We start from the raw sequence: 21,130 nt of genomic DNA, 5'->3' as shown, positions 1-21,130 counted from the left end.
TAGACAACTCAAAAAATATATTGTGTGTGCAGAGTTAAAGAATAATTAATGAGCTCTATAGAAAGGGTTGTTACAAATGTCTCCTTGTAACACACACTTTTTCCTCAATGCCTTGTTTTAATAGCATTTCCCTCTGTCCTAGCCAAAACCACATTTACTAACAAAGTAAAACTTGTTTTACACGACACCTCATTTTTTCACGTAACTGTTGAAAATGTCTGTCATGGTGAACTTCCCTTCACCTCTGTTTTATGTACAATTAAAACCATCTCTTTGCTGAGGCTATTCCCTACAGTAATACAATTGCCCACAATGATATATTCTGCCATTAACCCTGAAGCGCTCACTCTGATTCTCCACATAATGAGACACATAAGAAAGTCTCACTGAGAACTTTTACTGTTGTTCATCAGGAAAGCCCACTTGGCAACTCCTGAAGAATATTTCACTGCTTACAAGTTGATTACTAATGCAACAGAAAAATAGCTCAAATCTGATCCGCATAAAAACAACCAGTGTTCTTGAAAGTTAAACAATACCCGGTCAAACTACTGTGTTAAAAGATTGGGAGTTTACAAGTTCAAGACTCATTTGATTGTGTAATCCAGTTATGATAATGTCCTCTGAGCTATTTGGAGTACTGTTCCTCAATGGCATCAAGGCTTATACAGAAGCAAACAACTATATTGGATATTGGCCTGAAATATGAGAACAAGATTGGAAAAATCCTGTGTTATAAACCTTTCTCTCTTTTTTCTTTTTTTCATGCAAAGCCTTATATTATAGAAGCCTCTAGGAATTAACATTGAATTTGCCTCTCTTCCATTTTTGGTAACAGAAGCCACTCATGTATTAGCTATCTCTAATAGAAAAACCCTCTTTTTGGGAAAGCTTAGTGGTGGTAACGAGTTGTAAGATCCCTCACATAGGAATGACCCATGTAAGTAATTATAGACATACTGGAAGTGAGCAGTCTATTTCTTCTGGAAGTCGAGAAAATGGAGTGCTAAGACATCCTAGCACAAAGTCTGTTCCATTTCTACTCCTTGTTAGCTGTGTGGCTATGAACAAGATAGTTAACCTCTCTGTGCTTCATTATCTCATCTGTAAAAGGGAAATTGATAAGAGTATGCACCTCACAGAGTTTTAGGGAGAAGAATATAAGTTAATATATGTAGCTGTGCCTGACACATAGCAAGAGTTCATTAAATGTCAGCAATTGTAGTTAATATGATAATAATAATTATTGCTGCTATAGCAACTGGTCAAAAAGTCATTCCTAAAAAATTAAATCAGTGTCTGAAGAGTATAAGAAAATCTATGGCAGATTTACTGGATATAGTCAGTTTCAACTGCTACTCAGACTATATTTTTACGTAATATAATTATTTTATAGAAAAAGAACCTGGGGCGCCTGGGTGTCTCAGTCGGTTAAGCGTCCGACTTCATCTCAGGTCATGATCTCGCGATTTCTGAGTTTGAGCCCCATGTCGGGCTCTGTGCTGACAGCTCAGAGCCTGCTCGGGATTCTGTGTCTCCCTCTCTCTCTCTGCCCCTCCCCTGCTCATGCTCTGTCTCTCTCTGTCTCAAAAATAAATAAAACATTAAACAAATTTTTTTTAAAAAAGAAAAAGAACCTGACTATATTGAGTTAGTAGGGTCATTTTCATTTGCTTGGAGATATAAGGAGGAAACGTTTATTTTTAAATACCTCTGAATATGTTAATACTTTATGCCTACAGTTTGGCCCCATTTTAAAATTAAAGTGTGTTTGTCCCTCATAAAAATTGTGAGATCTATAAATTTCTACCCTTACTTAAACCAGAATTGTTCAAAAATACTTTGGATTCTAGGGCGCCTGGATGGCTCAGTCGGTTAAGCATCCAACTCTTGATTTTGGCTCAGGTCATGATCTCGTAGTTTGTGAAATTGAGCCCCACATTTGGCTCTGCAGTGACAGCATAGAGACTGCTTGGGATTCTCTCATTCTCTTTCTCTCTCCCTCTCTCTCTCTCTCTCTCTCTCTCAAAATAAATAAACTTTTTAAAAAAATCTTGGATTCTATAGTTATCTTCTAAGAGCCAGTATGACTCCCAAACAATTCCCCAAAAGTATGATATATTAACCTTTTGAATTAGAAAAGAAAAATCAGTGTCCACATTCTAGGTGTAATTTTGCTATTTATATAGTTTCAACTACTTGTGATATTGCCCATCTTTGCTTCTATTTAGTAAAATTAAATCTCCCGAAATCCTTACACTCTACTAATGTTCAGTGACTCAGATACTAATTTTTCCATTTATTTCTATGAGTAATAACAAAAACTACTACTGCTACTGAATCTCACTTGGTTGTTTATATAAAGTATCTTTAATCCTACCAACAACCCTACAAAGTAAGAGCTATTATCTAAATTCAATAAATGAGGACACTGGGGGGTTGGAGAGATTCATTAACATGCTCACCATCATGCAGTTAAATGATGGTAGGTTTGAGATTTAATCCCAGTTTTTTCTGGTTCCTTTCTAACTTACCACACTATCTCACATCAGGAAATCTCATTATCCTCAACCCACAGCACCAGCTTGTCCCAATGTTGGTGCTTTGACCCCACTTCCTCTGGTTTTCTCTTCTGCTTCCTGTCCATCCAGCCTTAGGTGTGACCCCTTGCTTTTTATAATGGGAATCTCCAACTCAATCAACTTCTCTGGTCCTGATTCTTGTTTTATATAAAATTACCTTATTATGGCTTCTAGTATATCTTGCCTATGTGGGAAAAATATCTTGTATTGACTATGAAACTAAATTATGTATTGACTATGAAACTAAACTAAATTATGGAGTAGATCCGGTGTGCAACATAATTTTTCATGCACTAAATTCCTGTATTCTTTTAAAAGCCCTTTCTATGCGACAATGTGGCTTTACATAAGTAATTTAGCTCTACATAAGCAAGCACAATGAAGAGCTTGGTTCAATAGGATAGCTATTTGTTTCTACCATCCTTGCATTGAGATGAAGTTGTATGCCACACCATCTTTTTCAGCAAACTCTCAAACGAACATTAGACATCCAAAACAATGGAAGCCAAACAGTTGAAGAAATTGAAGTTCAATTGTCCAAATTACTGAACATAGAAAACTCTGTTCACTGTCCTACTGAATTTAGTTTTCCTGTGAATAAATTTTCTGATTAAGCTTCTACCTCACAAGCCATTTTATGTTTTCATTTCTCTTTTGAATTATAAAATCCTTTGATTCGAGTACACACTCCCAGTATATATCAATGAGATTTGCTATATAGCATTAAACTAAGTTTAACATAAATTTTCACTAGTTTAATGGAGCTTTTTTTGGTAATTTTTAAAGCATAATAGCATTTAAACGTTTGAAGGTTTATGCCAGCCTAACAAAAGAAAAGTTTTTAAATTAGAGCAGTGTTTCTCTATGATATTTTATTTCAAATTTTAATTTTCTATAAATAATGTCATTCTGACATAAGGATAAAATGCTTTAATATTTTAAAGTTCTACATTATATAATCCATAGGCTTCCTGAGACGAGGCATTTTTAACAATTCTATTACCTGCTCTAATCCCAGTACCTAGAATATTGCTTAACACATAGAAAGAATTGAAACATTAATGGTGAATATATATAACTTTTCTTGGAGAAGGAAAATAGGAACATCCCCACATTTTTAAGTAATCTAATTCAGAATTGCTATTATAAGTTTCTACTTCTCAGCAATACCAAATTACAGAACAGATTTTTGAATTTCGAATTGTAGCTCGTTATCTGAATAATTATTTGACCATTTGAGATCATCTCTCTTCAAAAGTTACATTCCCCCATCCCAGATCTTTTGTAACCTGAGCCATAATCCTTGTCAACTGTCCTAAACATCTTGCCTGATCCATTAGTTCAGAACACTCAGGAAGGACCCAGGTAATCAGCCTTGCAGACTAAGACACACAGATGTAAGTTCCCCAAATAATTGACCCCCCAAAACATTTTTGGAAGTTCCATTGCATAACTCTTGTTAAAGAGGGTTTTTTTTATTCAAACCAGTAGCTGAGCTAGACTGTTAGTGAGTTCATTATTGCATGGGATTGGGAATTGCCAGAGCCTTGTCTGTTCCAGAATCGGTGAAAGACAGCAAGAGCCCCAATGAGGTTGGTAAACTAACAAAATAATTTGGGGGGATCTACAATATCTTTTGTAGTTTTGGTGATTGTAGCTAGCAAGGTGGCAATCTCTTGCTCAGAAATATGACTTTGTATGAGGGTCTCCGCTTTTACCTCTCACAGCCACACTCACTGTTTGGTTATAAGAATCTGGACTTTTTTTTTTTTTTTACCATTATAAGGCATGTTTATTGACTAGGTTAAAAAGGAATAGGTTACCTGTGTGTACTTGGTACTGAAATAAGTCTCTGAGACCACTATGTAATTAGAGTTTCTCCAAAATGCCATGTTTTCATGATTTTCATTCTTCCTCATTAAAAATTATTCATATACTTTAGGATTGCCAATGATGGCGTCTAATGTTCGTATTACTATTATTTTTATGATCACCACTATTTAATACTTGGAAAGAAATTATCCTATTAAAAGATAAGTTAAAATGGAAATCTTAAATAAAATGCACACATTATTTAAAATGCTATAGAGCTTATGTTTTGTTAGATAACTTGCTGGAAAATTATACTGATACACCAATGATATAGTTATCCTTTAATTATGCTTACACTATAGCCAGCGATGCCTTGTAGATATGCAAATATATTTCAGGTAATTCAAAATGTGTACATGTTTGTGTATATGTGGTATGTGTGTGTGTATGTGTGTTTACTTTTTACCTAGAGGCATAAGGGCAGACAAAACTGGTCCTTTAAATGGCCAAATTCTGTAGACATGCTTGTAAAATAGGAAACTTATCTTCAGAAAGGCATTTTGAGATATATGAATTTTACCCATGATTTTTATTTTTAATACATATTAATAAACAATAACTGATTGAATGACTTTGTAGGAACTGGCGTCAGCTCTCTCTCTTGATTTTTTATTTATCTATCTAAATTCAAGTTAGCTGACATACACTGTAGTATTGGTTACATGAGTAGAACCTGGTGATTCATCTCTTATATATGACACCCAGTGCTCATCCCAGCAAGTACCCTCCTTAATATCCATCACACACTTAGCCCATCTCCCCAACCAACACCTGTCCAGCAACCCTCAGTTTGTTTTCTGTCTTTAAGAGTCTCTTATGGTTTGGCTCCCATTCAGGCTTTATCTCATTTTGCCTTCCCTTCCCCTATGTTCATCTGTTTTGTTTCTTAAATTCCACTTACGGCATCAACTCTCTTAGAAAAGTCATTCTACATGTAGGTTTCAGTACTTTTCCTAGAAGGAAGGCTTGAAAAACTTGCTTCAGAACTCTAAGGCTGGTGGCTTAACCTTCACACAGCATAACCTGATGCTCTAGACCAGAATGTGGAAAGGACTCCTAAATGTTGGCTCATAATGAAAGATTACTTACTGTCAAAGACAGTGATGGGGAGTTATGTAAACCTCAGAGACTGGATTTTGTTCAGTGGTTTCCATGGTCAGGGAAGCCTTCAAATAAAAGACCACCTGTGTATATGTTGCATGACTGTTGATTGTCTCATGAGTGTTCGTCTTTATGTATGATTAATACACAAAATGTTTTTCTTTTCTTTCCTTTTCCCTTTTTGTAGAAATTATTGAGCCTACTACCTCTAGTCCTGTCACAAGTCCAGGTCAGTATCCACATACATTCGCAAAGTATGTTTGGGTACTTTCTCCATTAAACAAGACCTCTGCACTGTCATAGAAACAAACTGACTTGAATATGGGCCGCATGCTTGCGGTACCACTCTAATGTCTGTTACTTGTCCTCGTCTATCTGTGATTTGTCCTCCATTTGGATTTTGTGATCTGACCCTGATTTGAGGCCAGTATCTTCTACTTCATTCTTCAGGCCTGATGCAGTAAATCTGTGTCACATTGTGTAGTAGCTGCAAGGTGATTAGCTTCTGCGATCTCTTTGCAAACAGAGCTGTAGAGAGTTTACAAGATTTTCTGAGTAGCTTTAAAAAAAAACTATGTACTTTGCTATTTCATTATTATAAAATCATTACGAAACAGGACAGCACTTAGTGTTTCTAAAGGGAATAGCTGAGGGAAAACCTATACTTCCACTCTTGGAATATGATAGTGGGAGATTTTGGTCTCTTGAAACTGTCAAATCAAAGGACTTATTTCAGTTGTGTTTTATTTCCAGATTGTTCCTAATTCAGCCACAGACACTCAGTCTGAAAAGATAGCCCGTTGCTATAAGTGTGTTTTTAAGTGTTGTTTTTAACTGTGAGCATTTCTGGGTGACATGAAATTGAGATAAAAGCTATTGATATTAGAAACAACCTTTATCTTGTTCTATAGGAATTTAGCAGTTCATTTTGAATGTTGGCTGCTGGCTATTTAAAGAAGAAAGTGGAACTGCTAAAGTTATTTAGCTTTGAAAAGTTCATAGGGATTTCTTGCAACTGCTGAGTTAAAGGATTTGTTGATGCTGCCGACCCATAAAGAGGTATAAGTTGGTTAAATAGTTGTTTCTCCTCTCATTCCAGAAATGGCTCTAAATTTTAGTCTAAAAGAGGATTTGCTGATCTGAGAAACTGAGTGTTTTAGAAGTGAAAAAAAAAATCCTATCTCAAATTGTAATCAATCAAAAATGCTTAAAATTACTTTAGATGATTATGAATTATCCCCACCCCCTGAATGAAACAAGTTTGAGCAAGTCTATGATTATGTATTTAAAGAATCTCATATTATAACACTTTCTGGTCAAATTATAGAATACTTTTTCATAACCTCTCAAACCAAAGCATATTGGAGTAGTCTAATTTAAATTATTTCACAGTAGATGCATACAAGGTTTAAGTTATATAATTAATAACATTTCTACATTTTATAGATAGGATTAATAGCCTCCCAAGTTTGACTGCCATGCCAATATAATTAGAGCAATTAATCATTTGAATCTGATTTTTCTCTTAACTTATAAAAAGACCTCCTAAATCTGATTCCTATGAATACCTAAGACCTCCACAGAGATACATAATCTCAGGTTCATATGAGATCTTAGAGTTATTAATCTTGTTAGTAAACTTTTTGATCTCTTTTTTCATCAATTTTAAAGAGGATATTAAGTAATTTCTATGTTGCTATGTCACCTGGTAGATTGAAGTGAAGATTAGATAAGTACTTACTTTTCTTCCTAGGCCATGCCCTGATTATTGGATGCAGTTTTCATAAATTAAAAGGATGGATTACCTTCCTTATCTATTCAAACAAAGAATGGAATGCAAAATATTTTAAGAGGTGGCATTTTGTGGAATTCAGTAATACTACTGCTGACTTTGTGTTTTGGGAGAAAGCTTTATTAAAGATAAGCATAAAAGATGCTTTTTCAGTAGGCTATTTGTAGCAAACGTTCTTTCAATGGAAGGGACTCTTACAAAAAAATCACAAGTCATAAAGCAAATAAATAGATTCATATGTCTTTAAACCATGTAGAGCATAAGGGTTAAGAACATGGCCAACTGTCTGGATTTGAAGCCTAGCTCTGCTTCCTGTTAGCTGTGTAAACTTATTCAAGTTACTTAACCTCTCTCTGCCTCAGCGTATGCATTTGGTAAATGGGATGAGGGTGGAATAATAATAGTACCTAACACATAGAGTTATTATGAAAGTTGAGTAAGTAAAAATTGGTAAAGTACCTATAAAAGTGTGTGCTACAGGGTAACTATGATAAAAGTATAGGTTACAATTTGAGGGAAAATATGCACATATACAACATACAGGTGTATAAAATATACATATATATAGCATATATAAATATAGATACATTGGACTATGTATCATTTGGACTATGTGGTTTTTCAAGTACTCTGAGACCTTATACTTTTGGCCCTGTCTATAGAATGCCTAAAGCAACCGTTATTCAAATTGTCATTAACCCCAAATTGGTCAGTTCCTTGCTTGGATTCAATATTTCAAAACAATGAACACATGAAAAAATATTTTAAAATTGAATTTCTTAGCGCTTCAATCTTAGGAAAAAAAGTGAGGTAAGATTTTTTTATAAGAAGGATTATTATAGAAAGATTAATAAATATATGTTGAACTGAATGGAATTGAAGGGTAGAAAAACAAACACAGCTTTCAGTGAAACTCATCCTTCATTAATTGTGAATTTGTTAAAGGCCTCCAGAGAACGGTTTGGTTAGTGAGGGATTTGAAGAGCATGTGGTTATAGCAGGATTTAAACAGTGGTATAAATGATAAACAAAAGCTTTTAAAAGTATGTGCAGTCTGCTGTGCAAGATACGAAAGAGAAGAATTTGGCAATATATAACTCTAAGCAAAAGATCATTAAAAGTAGATGGGAAAATAATTTACCCTATGAATAAAGCCAAACCTTAAAAAGCCCCAGTCATTTCAAACAAAGCTTTAAAAAATATTTTATTCAATAAAAAATAGTAAATGAATATTCTCACAAACGTATTCAAGGGGTAAGAAATATCAGATTTTCAAACTGGTCCATTTACTGCTTCTACAGAAGTGGAAAAAGAGAATGTAAAATAACTTAAGACAGATTTCATATTTTGTAATATTACTGTCAGAGAGTTAAAGCAGAGATAAAGTGGATATAGTTATGAAAATATTGGACACATTGAAAATATATTGAAGAAAGTGGATTTATATCATTTATGTCCATAAGTACTAAAGAAATGAAGGTCGTGGAGTCATAACTTATATTTTTTTATATATTCTTGACAAGTCAGATTCTGTTTCAACTGAAGGGAATGAAAATTGAATTATTAACATCATTATTCAAGAAAAGGCCATGAAATATAGTAAGTAATAAGAACAAAAGCAAACTCTTCTTTGATCAGTCTCAGAGTCTCAAAGTTTGAAAGGTAAGGGGCATTCTTCGTGGTGAATGATATATGCAGTGAATTTGAAAATTTGGACTACTGTTATTCTAATTACCGTGATAGACCTTATGCTATTCTGGCCAGTGGTCACTTGGCTTTAAAATGACCACCATTAGGCCAATAACAACATCATCCTATTAAAGCAACTTAAATATCTACCTTCATTTTTTTTTAATTACATTTTGTGATCACTTTTGAAGTGTATTATGATATTAATATTTGACTTTTATTTGTTGAAGGATGGAAAAGGGGTTAAGGCTGATTCTGTCTGCCTTATTCAATGCAAACTACTCTACCTAAAACTATCTGTTGGTTTGCAAGCACAATCTGTCTGTCTGAATACCATATACACAAGTACTCTCTTCTGTGACCTTGAGCCCATCAAGCAAAGACTGAAGTTCCTAGTCTAGAAACAAATTCATGATGATGCTTTGATTCTGGTTTTATATTCCTGGGTTATAGCTATCTACATAGCACCAAAGTGACCATACAAAAAAGTGAAAAGTCCAACCAAACCAGCATTTATTGGCTTCCTATAGACTCAAAATAGTTTAGTAAACAGTAATTCAGCCAACCTTGTGTAGTCTGTAGGCAGAAGATTAAAATTTGGGCTTTGCTAAAGTACTGCAGATGCCTGCACACAACATTTGTCCTTACTTTGTCCCTAGAAATAATCTCTACTAGTCATCAATTGAAAATTACTATTTTGTAAATAATTTAATTTTAACTGCATATCCCTGTTATTTGTCATAAAAAATGGTTTCATTTTATAAATCTTTAGACAGCTGGAAATGTGGTTGAAAAATGATTTTTTCCAGCAGTGCTTGGGTGGCTTAGTCGGTTAAGCGTCTGACTCTTCATTTTGGCTCAGGTCATGATCCCATGCTCATGAGGTCAAGCCCCATGTGGGGCTCGGTGCTGAGCACGGAGCCTGCTTAAGATTCTCTCTCTCTCTCTCTCTCTCTCTGTCTGTCTCTCCCCATTTACCTCTCTCTCTCTAAAATAAAAAATAATAATAATTTTTCCATTTCTGAAAACAAACAAAAAAGTCAGTGTAGACTCTCAAGTTGGGCTTGGAAAAAACACTATTTAAAAGTGGCTACTGTTAAACACATTGTATTTATTGATGTTTTAAGAACATATTTAAGTCCATGCAACAAACATAGTTCCATTTTACAGCCAAATAAAGAGACAAAACAAATGTTTCACTCAAGGTCACTCAGCAAGTACATGGAAAAACCAAAATTAAAATGCCCAATACTTGATCATCAAATATATGTGCCTCACTTTAAAGAACAGAAGTCATTTTTGGAAAAAAAAAAAACCAAAATATAATGTTTGTAGAGTGAATCATTTATATTCACCAGAAGACACCACATTATGTAAAGAAATCCCACTTTAAATTGAATACTTCCTGATTCATCTACTTTGCAAACAATTTTTCATTTCTCTGGTTTCCTGGGTTTTCTTACAAAGGAAAATGCTTTCTTTAAGCTTACCCCAGGAAGCCCCATTTTCTATTTGGAGGATAGTGTTCATCATTTAGCAAACCTTTATTGAGGAACAACTGTATCAGACACTGAGTGCTGGGAGCATACATTTATTATTTTAAAGGAGTTCATAATCTATTAAGTAGACAGGCATATGTGTAACTAACCATTATTCAAGATAATACATTCTATAATTTCTGTCTAGAGAAAAATCAGACAATTCTGCCTGGAGGAAATCTTCATATATACGGACAGGATCATAGATTAGATGTAGTTGGCAAAGAATGCAAGTACCATCATAAACAAAGGAAATGCTTAAAAAGCCAAAGAGGTACAAAGTACGGAAAATGAGGAAGAATCTGATTTCATTCCTGTATCTTTACTATCTTCTACTGCGCTGCTACTTAGTAGGTCCTCCATGTATGCCAAACGGTTTTAGTGAAAATACTGAACCTCCTAATAAAGCATTTGAACTGAAAATTAAACACAAGACTTAGGAGGTTTTCTGACAACTAACTATATCATGGCTTTTGGTTTATATTAGGTCATACCTATCTCTTCCAGCATGTTTTAAACTCATGCAAAGGGAACATGATAAAATAAAAACCACAAATTTACTACTAAATGAACCAAAATTCACTCTCTTGCATCAGTTTATAGATATTAACAGTTCCTAAAAATACTTTTTTATTCTAGCATTTCTTATGGTAATTGAGAAAGGGCATTAAACCAGTTTTTTAAATTGCATTATCAAGTTTTATACTAAAAAACAAAAATGTCTATTTTTCAAGGGATTATCTTTTCTGAATGAATGAATGAATGGTTTAGAAACCCATATATAGTCCACAGGGTTAGAGCATAAGAAGAATATCCTAAGTAACAGTAGTGTGCTTCGGTAAAAGTCATTCATGAATAGAGGGATGAAAATACTCCATCAAAAATCAAGTAATTACGTGATAGCAAGAAAAGATTGGGTAATTTATCCACTTGTTTACTAAATAGAAAATTTAAAAATCTTAATGCCTGGATCAAGGAATATACCTAACTACCCATAGATGCATGGATGGATGGATGGATGGATGGATGGATGGATGGATGGAGGAGTGAATGGGTGGATGGATCAGTGAATGAATGGATGGATCAGTGAATGAATGGGTGAATGGATGGGTGTATGAATGGATAACAAACATATGTGGTCCATTAGACTACAGCATCAGAATAGCAAGGAAATGGCAGAAGTTGAAAAGTTAAGTCAGCTTGTGAAGTTTCTGTCAGTTCCCAAGAACCGCTTAATGAGCACCTAAATGTGTCAAACACTGCATTATCTATTGGAGATGCAAAGTGATTGGCCCACTGCTTGTCTTTTAAGAATCTCACATTCCAGTGTGGGAGAGAAACACGGAAACAGAAGAAATTAATATAATGCAGTATGTGTTAATAAGAGAGGTATGTGTAATGTACTCTGGGAACTCTGATCCCACCTGAGGAATGTCAGAAAAGGCTTTCTAGAGAAGGTGATTTCTGAATAGTTTAAACATAAAGATAAAGGGGGAAATCCAACAGAGATCTCAGCATGTGCAGAAATGCAGAGACATAAAATAGCGCAGTGTGTTTGAGAGAGATTCCAAATAATCGCTAGAGTGTAAACTGAGTAGAGAGTTCAATAGTTCTATGGATGAACATAGCAAGATCATTAAGGGTGTTGTGTACACTACTTGGAAGTTTTGTCTATTTAACCCTAGACATAGGCTGATTATTAGGCTTCTTATGTAACTCTGAGGTTCGAGGTGCAGAAATAATTGGTTTGAACAAGATTAGCATCAGAAAATGTTATTATATAATATCCAGAAGAGATGATGAGAGCCTGATATAGGACAGTGGTTGTAGCAAGGAGAGAATAGAATCTGTTCAAAAATTATTTAGAAGAGAAATGTATCAGTGCTTGGTTACTGATTAGATTTGAAAGACAAGGAGAGGATCAAACAAGGATGACTCCCACCTCTTTCTGCAGATGGTGGGACACCAACCAAGATAGGGAAAATAACCCAAATGTCTCATCAACTGGTTTGGATTTTATCCTGTTGTTGGGGAAAGGATTCAGTGTTTTGTTCTTTTGTAACAAGGGGAATAATATTACTGTGTATTTTGCAGATATAATTATGTAAGAGCAGAAAAATAAGAATGGAGGTGAGGAGGCATCAAGTGAAGTCTGTGAAATCCCAATCCCTCGCTACAAGTTTCTTGCCATAAGAAAATGGCTACCTGAGTACAAAAGTCTCTCTGCAAGCTGGTGATGAGTTCCAGCAAAATAAGTGTCAAACTTGTGGTATTATTTCAAAATTTATTTTAAGGGGAGTGGGTTTTTTTTTCTAATTTAAAACAATCAAGCTTCCATTATTCTCTGATTATTAGAGTGTAAGGAGTTTAAGACTGCTCAGAATATATTTCAAATTCTAATTAATATGCCTGAATATAATGAATTCAGATATTAATTATAATTATCCATAATTAGTTGATTAATTTCCAGATAAAATATAGCAGAAAATCTATGATGCAATTTCAAATAAGATGCTCTTTTTTTTAGAGATGAAGAAAGTGGGGTGCTCTATATTCTCACTATTCATTCAGTCCTTTCTTCCTTGACATATCTTCAACTTTATCTTGAAATATCATTTTAAGCTATTGGTCTTTTGCTTTACTCTGGGCTCAAAGTAAAACACCACCAAAGATATAGATCAATGGCTCAAAGCCAAAAACCACATGTACTAATAACAAAGCCTTAATGTGTTAAGTTAAATGATTAATATGTAGCTGAAGTATTAGTTTTTAATGATTACTGTCTCTCTACTTCACATACATAAAATAACATACACTTATGAATGTAAGCTTCTAATAAGTATTTGCCAGATACATACTAGTACATTATACCATATAAGAAGTTATGGAGTCATAGCACGATCATCAAAGCCCTTAATGCCTTGCATTATGTTTGGAGGTATGTGCCTGTCACAGCTCTAAATGGCAAGATCATTTACAGAAAGATGCAAGGTTTTTGATCCTTCCTTTTATTTTTAATCTTTTTTAATTTATCCATAGTGTCTTAAAGAGTGACTACAGGGGCACCTGGGTGGTTCAGTCGGTTAAGTGTCTGACTTTCAGTTTCTGCTCAGGTCATGATCTCATAGTTTCATGAGTTCGAGCTCTATGTTGAGATCTGCACTGATAGTGCGGAGTCTGCTTGAGATTCTCTCTCTCTCTACCCCTGCCATACTCCTACTGTCTCTGTGTCTCTCAAAATAAATAAATAGACATTAAAACAATTTTTTAAGTGACTGGAATATCCATGGATACATAAAAAATTGAGCAAATTGACATGAGGAATTTTTCAGCAGCTTGAAAAACTAGAATTGAAATACACACCTTTATCTTTTATATTTTAAAAGAAATAAGCATGAGTTTTCTCACATCCAACATAAAGCTAAGATTTACACAGGGATGGAGTTTTCATAATATATCCACTCAAAAAGGGAGAGAATCGAAAGCTGATGGAAAGTAAAGTTTCTGTCCAAAATCCTCATGAAAAGGGGAAAGTTTACTACTTGTCTAATCATTCCTGGGTTACCAGTGGAAAGGAAGAAAATAGAAGTTAACAAAAAGCAGCTCTATTAGTTGAACACTGATTACATGAACATGGCAGTGTCTTGCATTTAGGAGACATGCAAGATTTATTGAATGCATGAATAGATGGATGAATGAATGATTTCCTAAGCATGTTAGTTTCTTATTGCTGCTTTAACAGATTGCCACAAACACAGTGTTTTAAAACAACACGGATTTATTATCTTATAGTTCTGGAGGTCAGAAGTCTAAAATGAATCTTACTGACTTACATCAAGGTGTCAACAGGACTGCATTCTTTTTTCAGAGGCTCTAGGGGAAAGTCTGTTTTCTTGTCTTTTCCAGATTCTAGAGGTTGTCCACATTCCTTCATATATATTCTTCTTCCAACATCAAAGCCAGCTATGGCCATTCATGTCTTTCTCATATCACATCACTGACTATTGCCTCACTCTTCCACATTTAAGTACTCTGTGATATCATTGGACCCACCCAGATAATCTAGACAACCTCCCTATTTTATAGTTGCTTGGTTAGCAACCATAATTTTGTCTGCTACCTTAATTCCCCTTTGCCATGCAATTCTAATAAATTTATAGATTCTAGGAATAAGGATGTGGACACCAGTGGAAGGTCATTATTCTGCCAGTCACATCAGATGATGAAATAATTTCTTTTCTCTACATCAATATTTTCCCTCAAAACCTACCAAACCTCCTTGGATTCTCGAATGTTTGGGTCATGAATTTTTGAGAATACTAACTACTTAAACATTGAATTTTACATTAAATGTTTATAATCCCATATTTCATTGTATAAGAAGTAAAAAATATCATTAAATAATTCCTGTTTGTTAGACCACATTATTACCAACAATATTACAATATTTTAGAAAACAAATGAGCTGACACACACACACACACACACACACACACACACACACACACACATACACACACAGAAGACTAAAAGATCTTAATGTAGGAGATAAATCCCAATTGCCCAATGGTCAATTAGAGAAGGAATCCATACAGGAAAGAATCAGAAATGCTAGTAAATCTTGAAACAATTGGAGTTAATGACTTTTGGTGTAATAAGTGATTACTCTTTCAATAATACATGTAGGAAACAGTTCCCTTGTTCTTGGACACATGGTTCTGTAAAAGCCAACAAGTAAATGCTTTTTTGTAGTTGTTCCCAGTAAGAATGCATATATTTTAATTTGGCTTTAATTTTGAAATACTAAAAAGAAAACTAAAAGGAAAAACGTGAGGGTTCCTCGTGGCTCAGTTGGTTAAGCATCTAACTTGATTTCAGATCAGGTCATAATCTCACCATTCTTGGGATCAAGCCCCATGTCTTCACTGACAGCACAGAGCCTGCCTGGGATTCTCTCTCTCTCCCTCTTTTCTCTCTCTCTGCTCCTCCCCTGTTCATGCTCACTCTTTCTGTCTCTCTCAAAATAAATAAACATTTTTTAAAAAGGGTAAAATGTGGGGGCACCTGGGTGGCTCAGTTGGTTAAGCATCTGACTCATGATCTCAGCTCAGGTCATGGTCTCACGGTTTGTGAGTTCAAGCCCTATATCAGGCACTGTACTGGCAGCATGGAGCTTGCTTGGGTTCTGTCTCTCTCTATCTCTCTCTCTTTCTCTCTCTGCCCCTCTGTTGCTCTCTCTCTCTCTCTCTCTCTCTCAAAATAAATAAATAAAACTTTAAAAAAGGGAAAAAATGTTTTTCCATGGAGATTTTGCATTTAGGAGAATAGGGTAAAGCTGCTGGGAAGGTGAACCTTCAGATTTTTGCTTTTCTTGACCACATTTGGAGAACATAATTTTCACTTTAGTGCTCCTTGCCTCCTGTAGAACACCCTTATCCTTACTGCTCCCAGTCCAGAGACTTTCACTGTACTGAGAATAATTATGGCCGGAAATGAATAAATTTCAGCCAGTTTTTATTAATAAATCAGTTGTTAAACCAATTTATGTTTGTGTGATAGTCTTAATGACAAATAATGTCAAATATACACCTTCCTAGGAGTATTTATGTTTTGAAAGGAGCTGCCTATTTAACCCTAAACAATTTATTTCTAATGGTGGAAATTTCACAGTTGATCATGCACATCAGAAGGGTATTACTAGGCAGAAGAGCCTTTCTGTTTGCTGTATAAATCACTAAATCCAGAGCTCCAAATCTTAGGCCTTTGCTGATCATCTGGTCAGGTGTACTAGCCAATTTTGCATCTTTCTCCCATTGTTTACCTTAGGTAGACTAAATAGAGACTGCAAATGCAACTAGACAAGGCTATTTTGTGCTTTGCTTGCAAATGGCGATGTTATAACTCGTGTTTCAAAGGGAGTTACTGTTGTAAAAAGTGTTTTCAATAGACATCGACTTCTCAAAATAGTCTTGTGATATATAAAATATTTGTATCAACATTTCATAGGTTAGGAATGTGAAGTTCAGAAAGGTCAAACAATTTACCCAATGACCCACAAAATCAGCAAATAGTTTTTGTATTTTCCTGCATTACATTAGGGGCTTTATTTATATTCTCATGCCATTGCCACAACAACCTAACAACGCAACCTTGTCTGCTGATTGGCTTCTTCATAATGATCACAAATCTGAGCCATCACAGATTGGGAGGTCCCTGTTTGGGCATTTTTCTGCTAAGAGTATACCAACTAATTTTCTTCCCCAACACTCTTTTGCTCATCTAAACATACAAAAATAAACAAAATGCCATCCTTTACTATCACATCTTATGTCTTAGAAGTTTTGAAAAGAGACGATTTTTGTAGTTTTTAAGAATGCATGCGCATGGTTCATGTGCATATGGAGTTTGAGCTTCTAATCATGCAGCCAGATGATCAAACTCTTTTCAATTCATAAACTGTCCACAACATTTACTTATTGCTTTTTATTGTATGAAGGTAACACCCATCAATTTAGCAGGACATTACAATTGTTAGGCAACCACACATGTGAACATACGAGCCTGTGCCCTTACCATTAGGCTTGATTTCAGAAAAGCATTGGGGGGGGGGGGGGGGTGGGGGGAAGACAGAGAGAAAAAGAAAGACTGAAAGGGACAGGGGTTGGGGCGCCTGGGTGGCGCAGTCGGTTAAGCGTCCAACTTCAGCCAGGTCGCGATCTCGCGGTCCGTGATTTCGAGCCCCGCGTCGGGCTCTGGGCTGATGGCTCAGCGCCTGAAGCCTGTTTCCGATTCTGTGTCTCCTTCTCTCTCTGCCCCTCCCCCGTTCATGGTCTGTCTCTCTCTGTCCCAAAAAAAAATAAATAAACGTTGAAAAAAAAAAAAAAAAGAAAGGGACAGGGGCATCTTGTATACTCATTTTATAATTGATAACGGCAACTTACCTAGATCCATACCATCAATAAGTCTGTCGTATTAGAAGCGATTCCTGTTGCCAAGTAGAAATTATGGTGCATCTCACCAATCCTCATATTTCATTTATAGCACTTTTTTTGGCTCTTTTCTGGCTTTACCTCTTCCTCTACCATTCTTCTCAATTTGAACTATCAAAGTCCTTTGATTTCAGGATTTCTCTTCGATTTCAAAATGAGATTATACACAGATATAAGCTGGCTGTCTTACTACTGATCATCCAGGTAGTGAGGAAAAATCAGACCTGTCCACTTTCCAAGGTAACATCATCTCTCTTGACATTCCTGAAGTTCAAGGATTCATGTAGCTATCCATTCATTAATGCATGCACTCATTCAACATCCTTTATCAAGTATCTATTATGTGCAACACACTGCTGAATAAAAACAAAAATCTTAGGGCTAACCTTAAGATATAATATCGGAAACAGGAATGTGTTCTACTCTTCTTATCACATCAAATATTAGAAATTTTGCTTACTGGATTTACTTAGAACTAGTAGGGTGTGCACCTATAAGGAGCAAAGCACTTTGATAAACATCTTACACTGTTTTGCCTTCGTGTTTTTTAAAGGCTTGCAGAGAATTATTCAGCTTTTCTTCATAACTTGATAGAGCAGAGCAAATTCTGAATAGATATTTTGTATTAGAATATATTTACAGATGACCTGAAATACAAACAAATCCCATTGTCCATGCTAACAAATCTATGCTTTTCATAGTCACTAGGTGGCACCTCTGTGCCATATCCTCTGCTGAAGACTTTTACACGTCCTTTCCACATACAGAGGGTTCCTGATTTAGGATGAAAAATGAGAAGGTGCTTTCAAATATACTTAGGAAGGGACAAGGTACCCTGCTTTTACTTGCCACCAAGAGCTTTATGTTACTCTATCCCAACGTAGCAGGCTTTGAAGCCTTCATTGACTTAACAATTTTTCAACTTCAGACTGGTGTAAAAACAACATGCATTCAATAGAAACTGTACTTTGAATTTTGAATTATGATCTTTTCCTGGGCCAGCAATATGCAGTGCAGTACTCGTTTGTGATGCTGGGCAGAAGCAGCCAGCCACAGCTCCCAGTCAGCCACATGATCACGAGAGTAAACAACTGATAAACTTACAACTATTCTGTTTTTCTCCATCAGTACAGTATTCAATAAATTACATGAAATATTCAACACCTTATTATAAAATAAGCTTTGTGTTAATGATTTTGCCCAACTATAGGCTAATGTAAGTGTTCTGAGCACATTTAACATTGGCTAGGCTAAGCTATAATGTTCAATAAATTAAGGGCATTAAGTGTATTTTTGACTTAGGATATTTTCAACTTATGTTATTCAGGATGGAAACCCATTGTAAGTCAAGAAAGATCTGTATTGATTTGTGTTGGAATTTTACACATTTTTCCCTCCCACAGTAGTATTCACCAAACTATGGTTTGCTCTAACCCCTTGAGCAAAGGTTGCTTCTATATACTTAATAGTAATATATTGAAATTGTACATACTCCTAACCATTAAAATACAAAAAATTCAGTCTTGCTGCCTTGCTGCCACCCCATCTATTTGTATTTAATATTTCATTTGTTAGGGACTGAGTGGTATAGGATAATCTACTTAAACAATATAGTACAGTGATTAGAGGCCACTGTTAGTTACCAAAAAAATTCCTGAAATCAAGTCAATGACTAGTTTAGGGTTGTAAGCATATCTCAACTCATTTGAGAATACTGATGATTAAGATGTGGCCCCTGTCCTCAATGAATCTCTCATTATCCTGGGAATATAGATTCTATAAAATGGAGTGGTTGGGGTAGATGATCTTAAAGTTTGCTTCCAACTCTTAAATTCTATGACTTTCCTATAAAAAAGATATAAAAGGTCTATGGGTCTACATCAGCTGTGAAATTGCTTTGGTGTTCCTTATGAGCTTAGTTAAATTGACTGTTTCCCAGTCAGATGGGTACATAGCACTTGTGAATATAGCTTGTTCTGAAATATCTGCATTGAATCCAGGAATTTAGAATGAGCATGATTCAACTCAGACAAATCTCTACCCCACGTCAGAGACCCTCGAACTAAGCTCAATGAGAAAACAACTCTAAAAATTCCCATATTATCAGGCTATTAATTAAAATTTCCAAGAATGACAAATCACAACTAACTTGTCCTTCACTCTGGCCAAAGTTCCAAACACGATGGGTCTTGTGAATATGCAAAAATTCCCAGTGGGCTCATCTAACCATCAATGAACCCTTCAAAGCCTGCTACTTTGGGATACAGTGACAGAAAGCTTTTGGTGGCAAGTAACAGCAAGTTATCTTGTCCTTTCCTAAGCATATTTCATAGCACCTTCTCATTTTCTCCACCCACTCTCCCTAGTTGCCTTTCCCTGTCCCACATATGCCTGTTATACTAAAGAGGAGATATGGAGTAGTTAACTTTATATTTTTCACACAAGGTATCTTTCATAGTAGGCAGTACACAGGAGCCAAATGAAGTGCTACTTCAAGAACTTAGAAATAGATCTGCCTTCCAAGAATAAAGAGCTAAGTCTTAAACATTACCTTGAATAAATAAACAAACAAAACATGTTGTAGGCGTTTGACTTCCTTGTAAACTGCTTATAGATCTTAACATATCTAATTAAAGAATGCAGGGTGCGAATTGGTAGCCTGCCAAAGGAGTCATTGAGACAAACCATTTTTTGTTCCTCTCAGCCCTGATCAGGAGAGATTTCTCTGGCAGACATATGCCAACTGGATCTGCCTACCAGGAAGCCATGAATGCTTGGGGTCAAATCTGATTCCAGGCTTAAGGAGATAGCAATAATAGCTAGGAAGAAGGGCGCAGGTCTGAGTAGACAACATTGTGCTGGAAATACAAATCACAGTCACTACCCTTTATTGAGCACTGTGGACACTGCGTTAGATAATTTTAAATACTTTATCTCGCTTAACTTGCATGACAATCCTAAGAGTGGATATTTTCATCCCAACCTACAGAAGAAACTGAAGCCCTGAGAGCTAATGAGTGAGTGACTGCAGTCAGGATTTATCTGACTCCAAATCCTGTGACCTTAAATATTAAGCCAGTTTCTCAGCTGAGATTCTCGCCCATCCTCTTAAAGGCCCACAAATTCTATGAGAATTTTGAAATTTTGTCTTTTCTTTTTTTATGATAATCCTTAAAGAAGCATTTTTACCAAATATGTTTTAAAAAGATATTTCTTTATGCAGTGAATAATGAACAAGCTTTTTATTTTTTATTTTATTTTATTTTATTTTATTTTATTTTTTAATGATTGATTGATTGATTGATTTTTTTCAATATATGAAATTTATTGTCAAATTGTTTTCCATACAACACCCAATGCTCATCCCAAAAGGTGCCCTCCTCAATACCCATCACCCACGCTCCCCTCCCTCCCATCCCCCATCAACCTGCAGTTTGTTCTCAGTTTTTAAGAGTCTCTTATGCTTTGGCTCTCTCCCACTCTAACCTCTTTTTTTTTTTTTTTTCCCACCCCTCTCCATGGGTTTCTGTTAAGTTTCTCAGGATCCACATAAGAGTGAAAACATAT

At 35.4% G+C, this 21,130-nt stretch overlaps 1 protein-coding gene across 2 annotated transcripts in view; it reads left to right on the top strand.

Moving 5' to 3' along the window:
• The window catches only part of NEGR1 (neuronal growth regulator 1), an 865,642-nt gene that overhangs the window by 749,817 nt on the left and 94,695 nt on the right, over positions 1 to 21,130 (top strand). The window contains exon 7 of one of the 2 annotated variants that reach the window (XM_040470639.1): positions 5,743 to 5,873. The exons of the other annotated variant lie outside the window; for it this stretch is intronic. Coding sequence (XP_040326573.1) covers positions 5,743 to 5,858 — 116 coding nt within the window. The 3' untranslated portion in view covers positions 5,859 to 5,873. Of the gene's footprint in view, positions 1 to 5,742; positions 5,874 to 21,130 lie in introns of those variants that run through there. 2 annotated transcript variants of the gene reach the window in all.

Source organism: Herpailurus yagouaroundi, unplaced genomic scaffold (genome assembly GCF_014898765.1).
Source record: "Herpailurus yagouaroundi ecotype Mexico unplaced genomic scaffold, PumYag 77, whole genome shotgun sequence".
In the NCBI taxonomy this organism is placed as follows: Eukaryota; Metazoa; Chordata; class Mammalia; order Carnivora; family Felidae; genus Herpailurus; species Herpailurus yagouaroundi.
The sequence above is the reverse complement of the archived record's forward strand: the minus strand, read 5'-3'. Positions and strand labels throughout refer to the sequence as shown.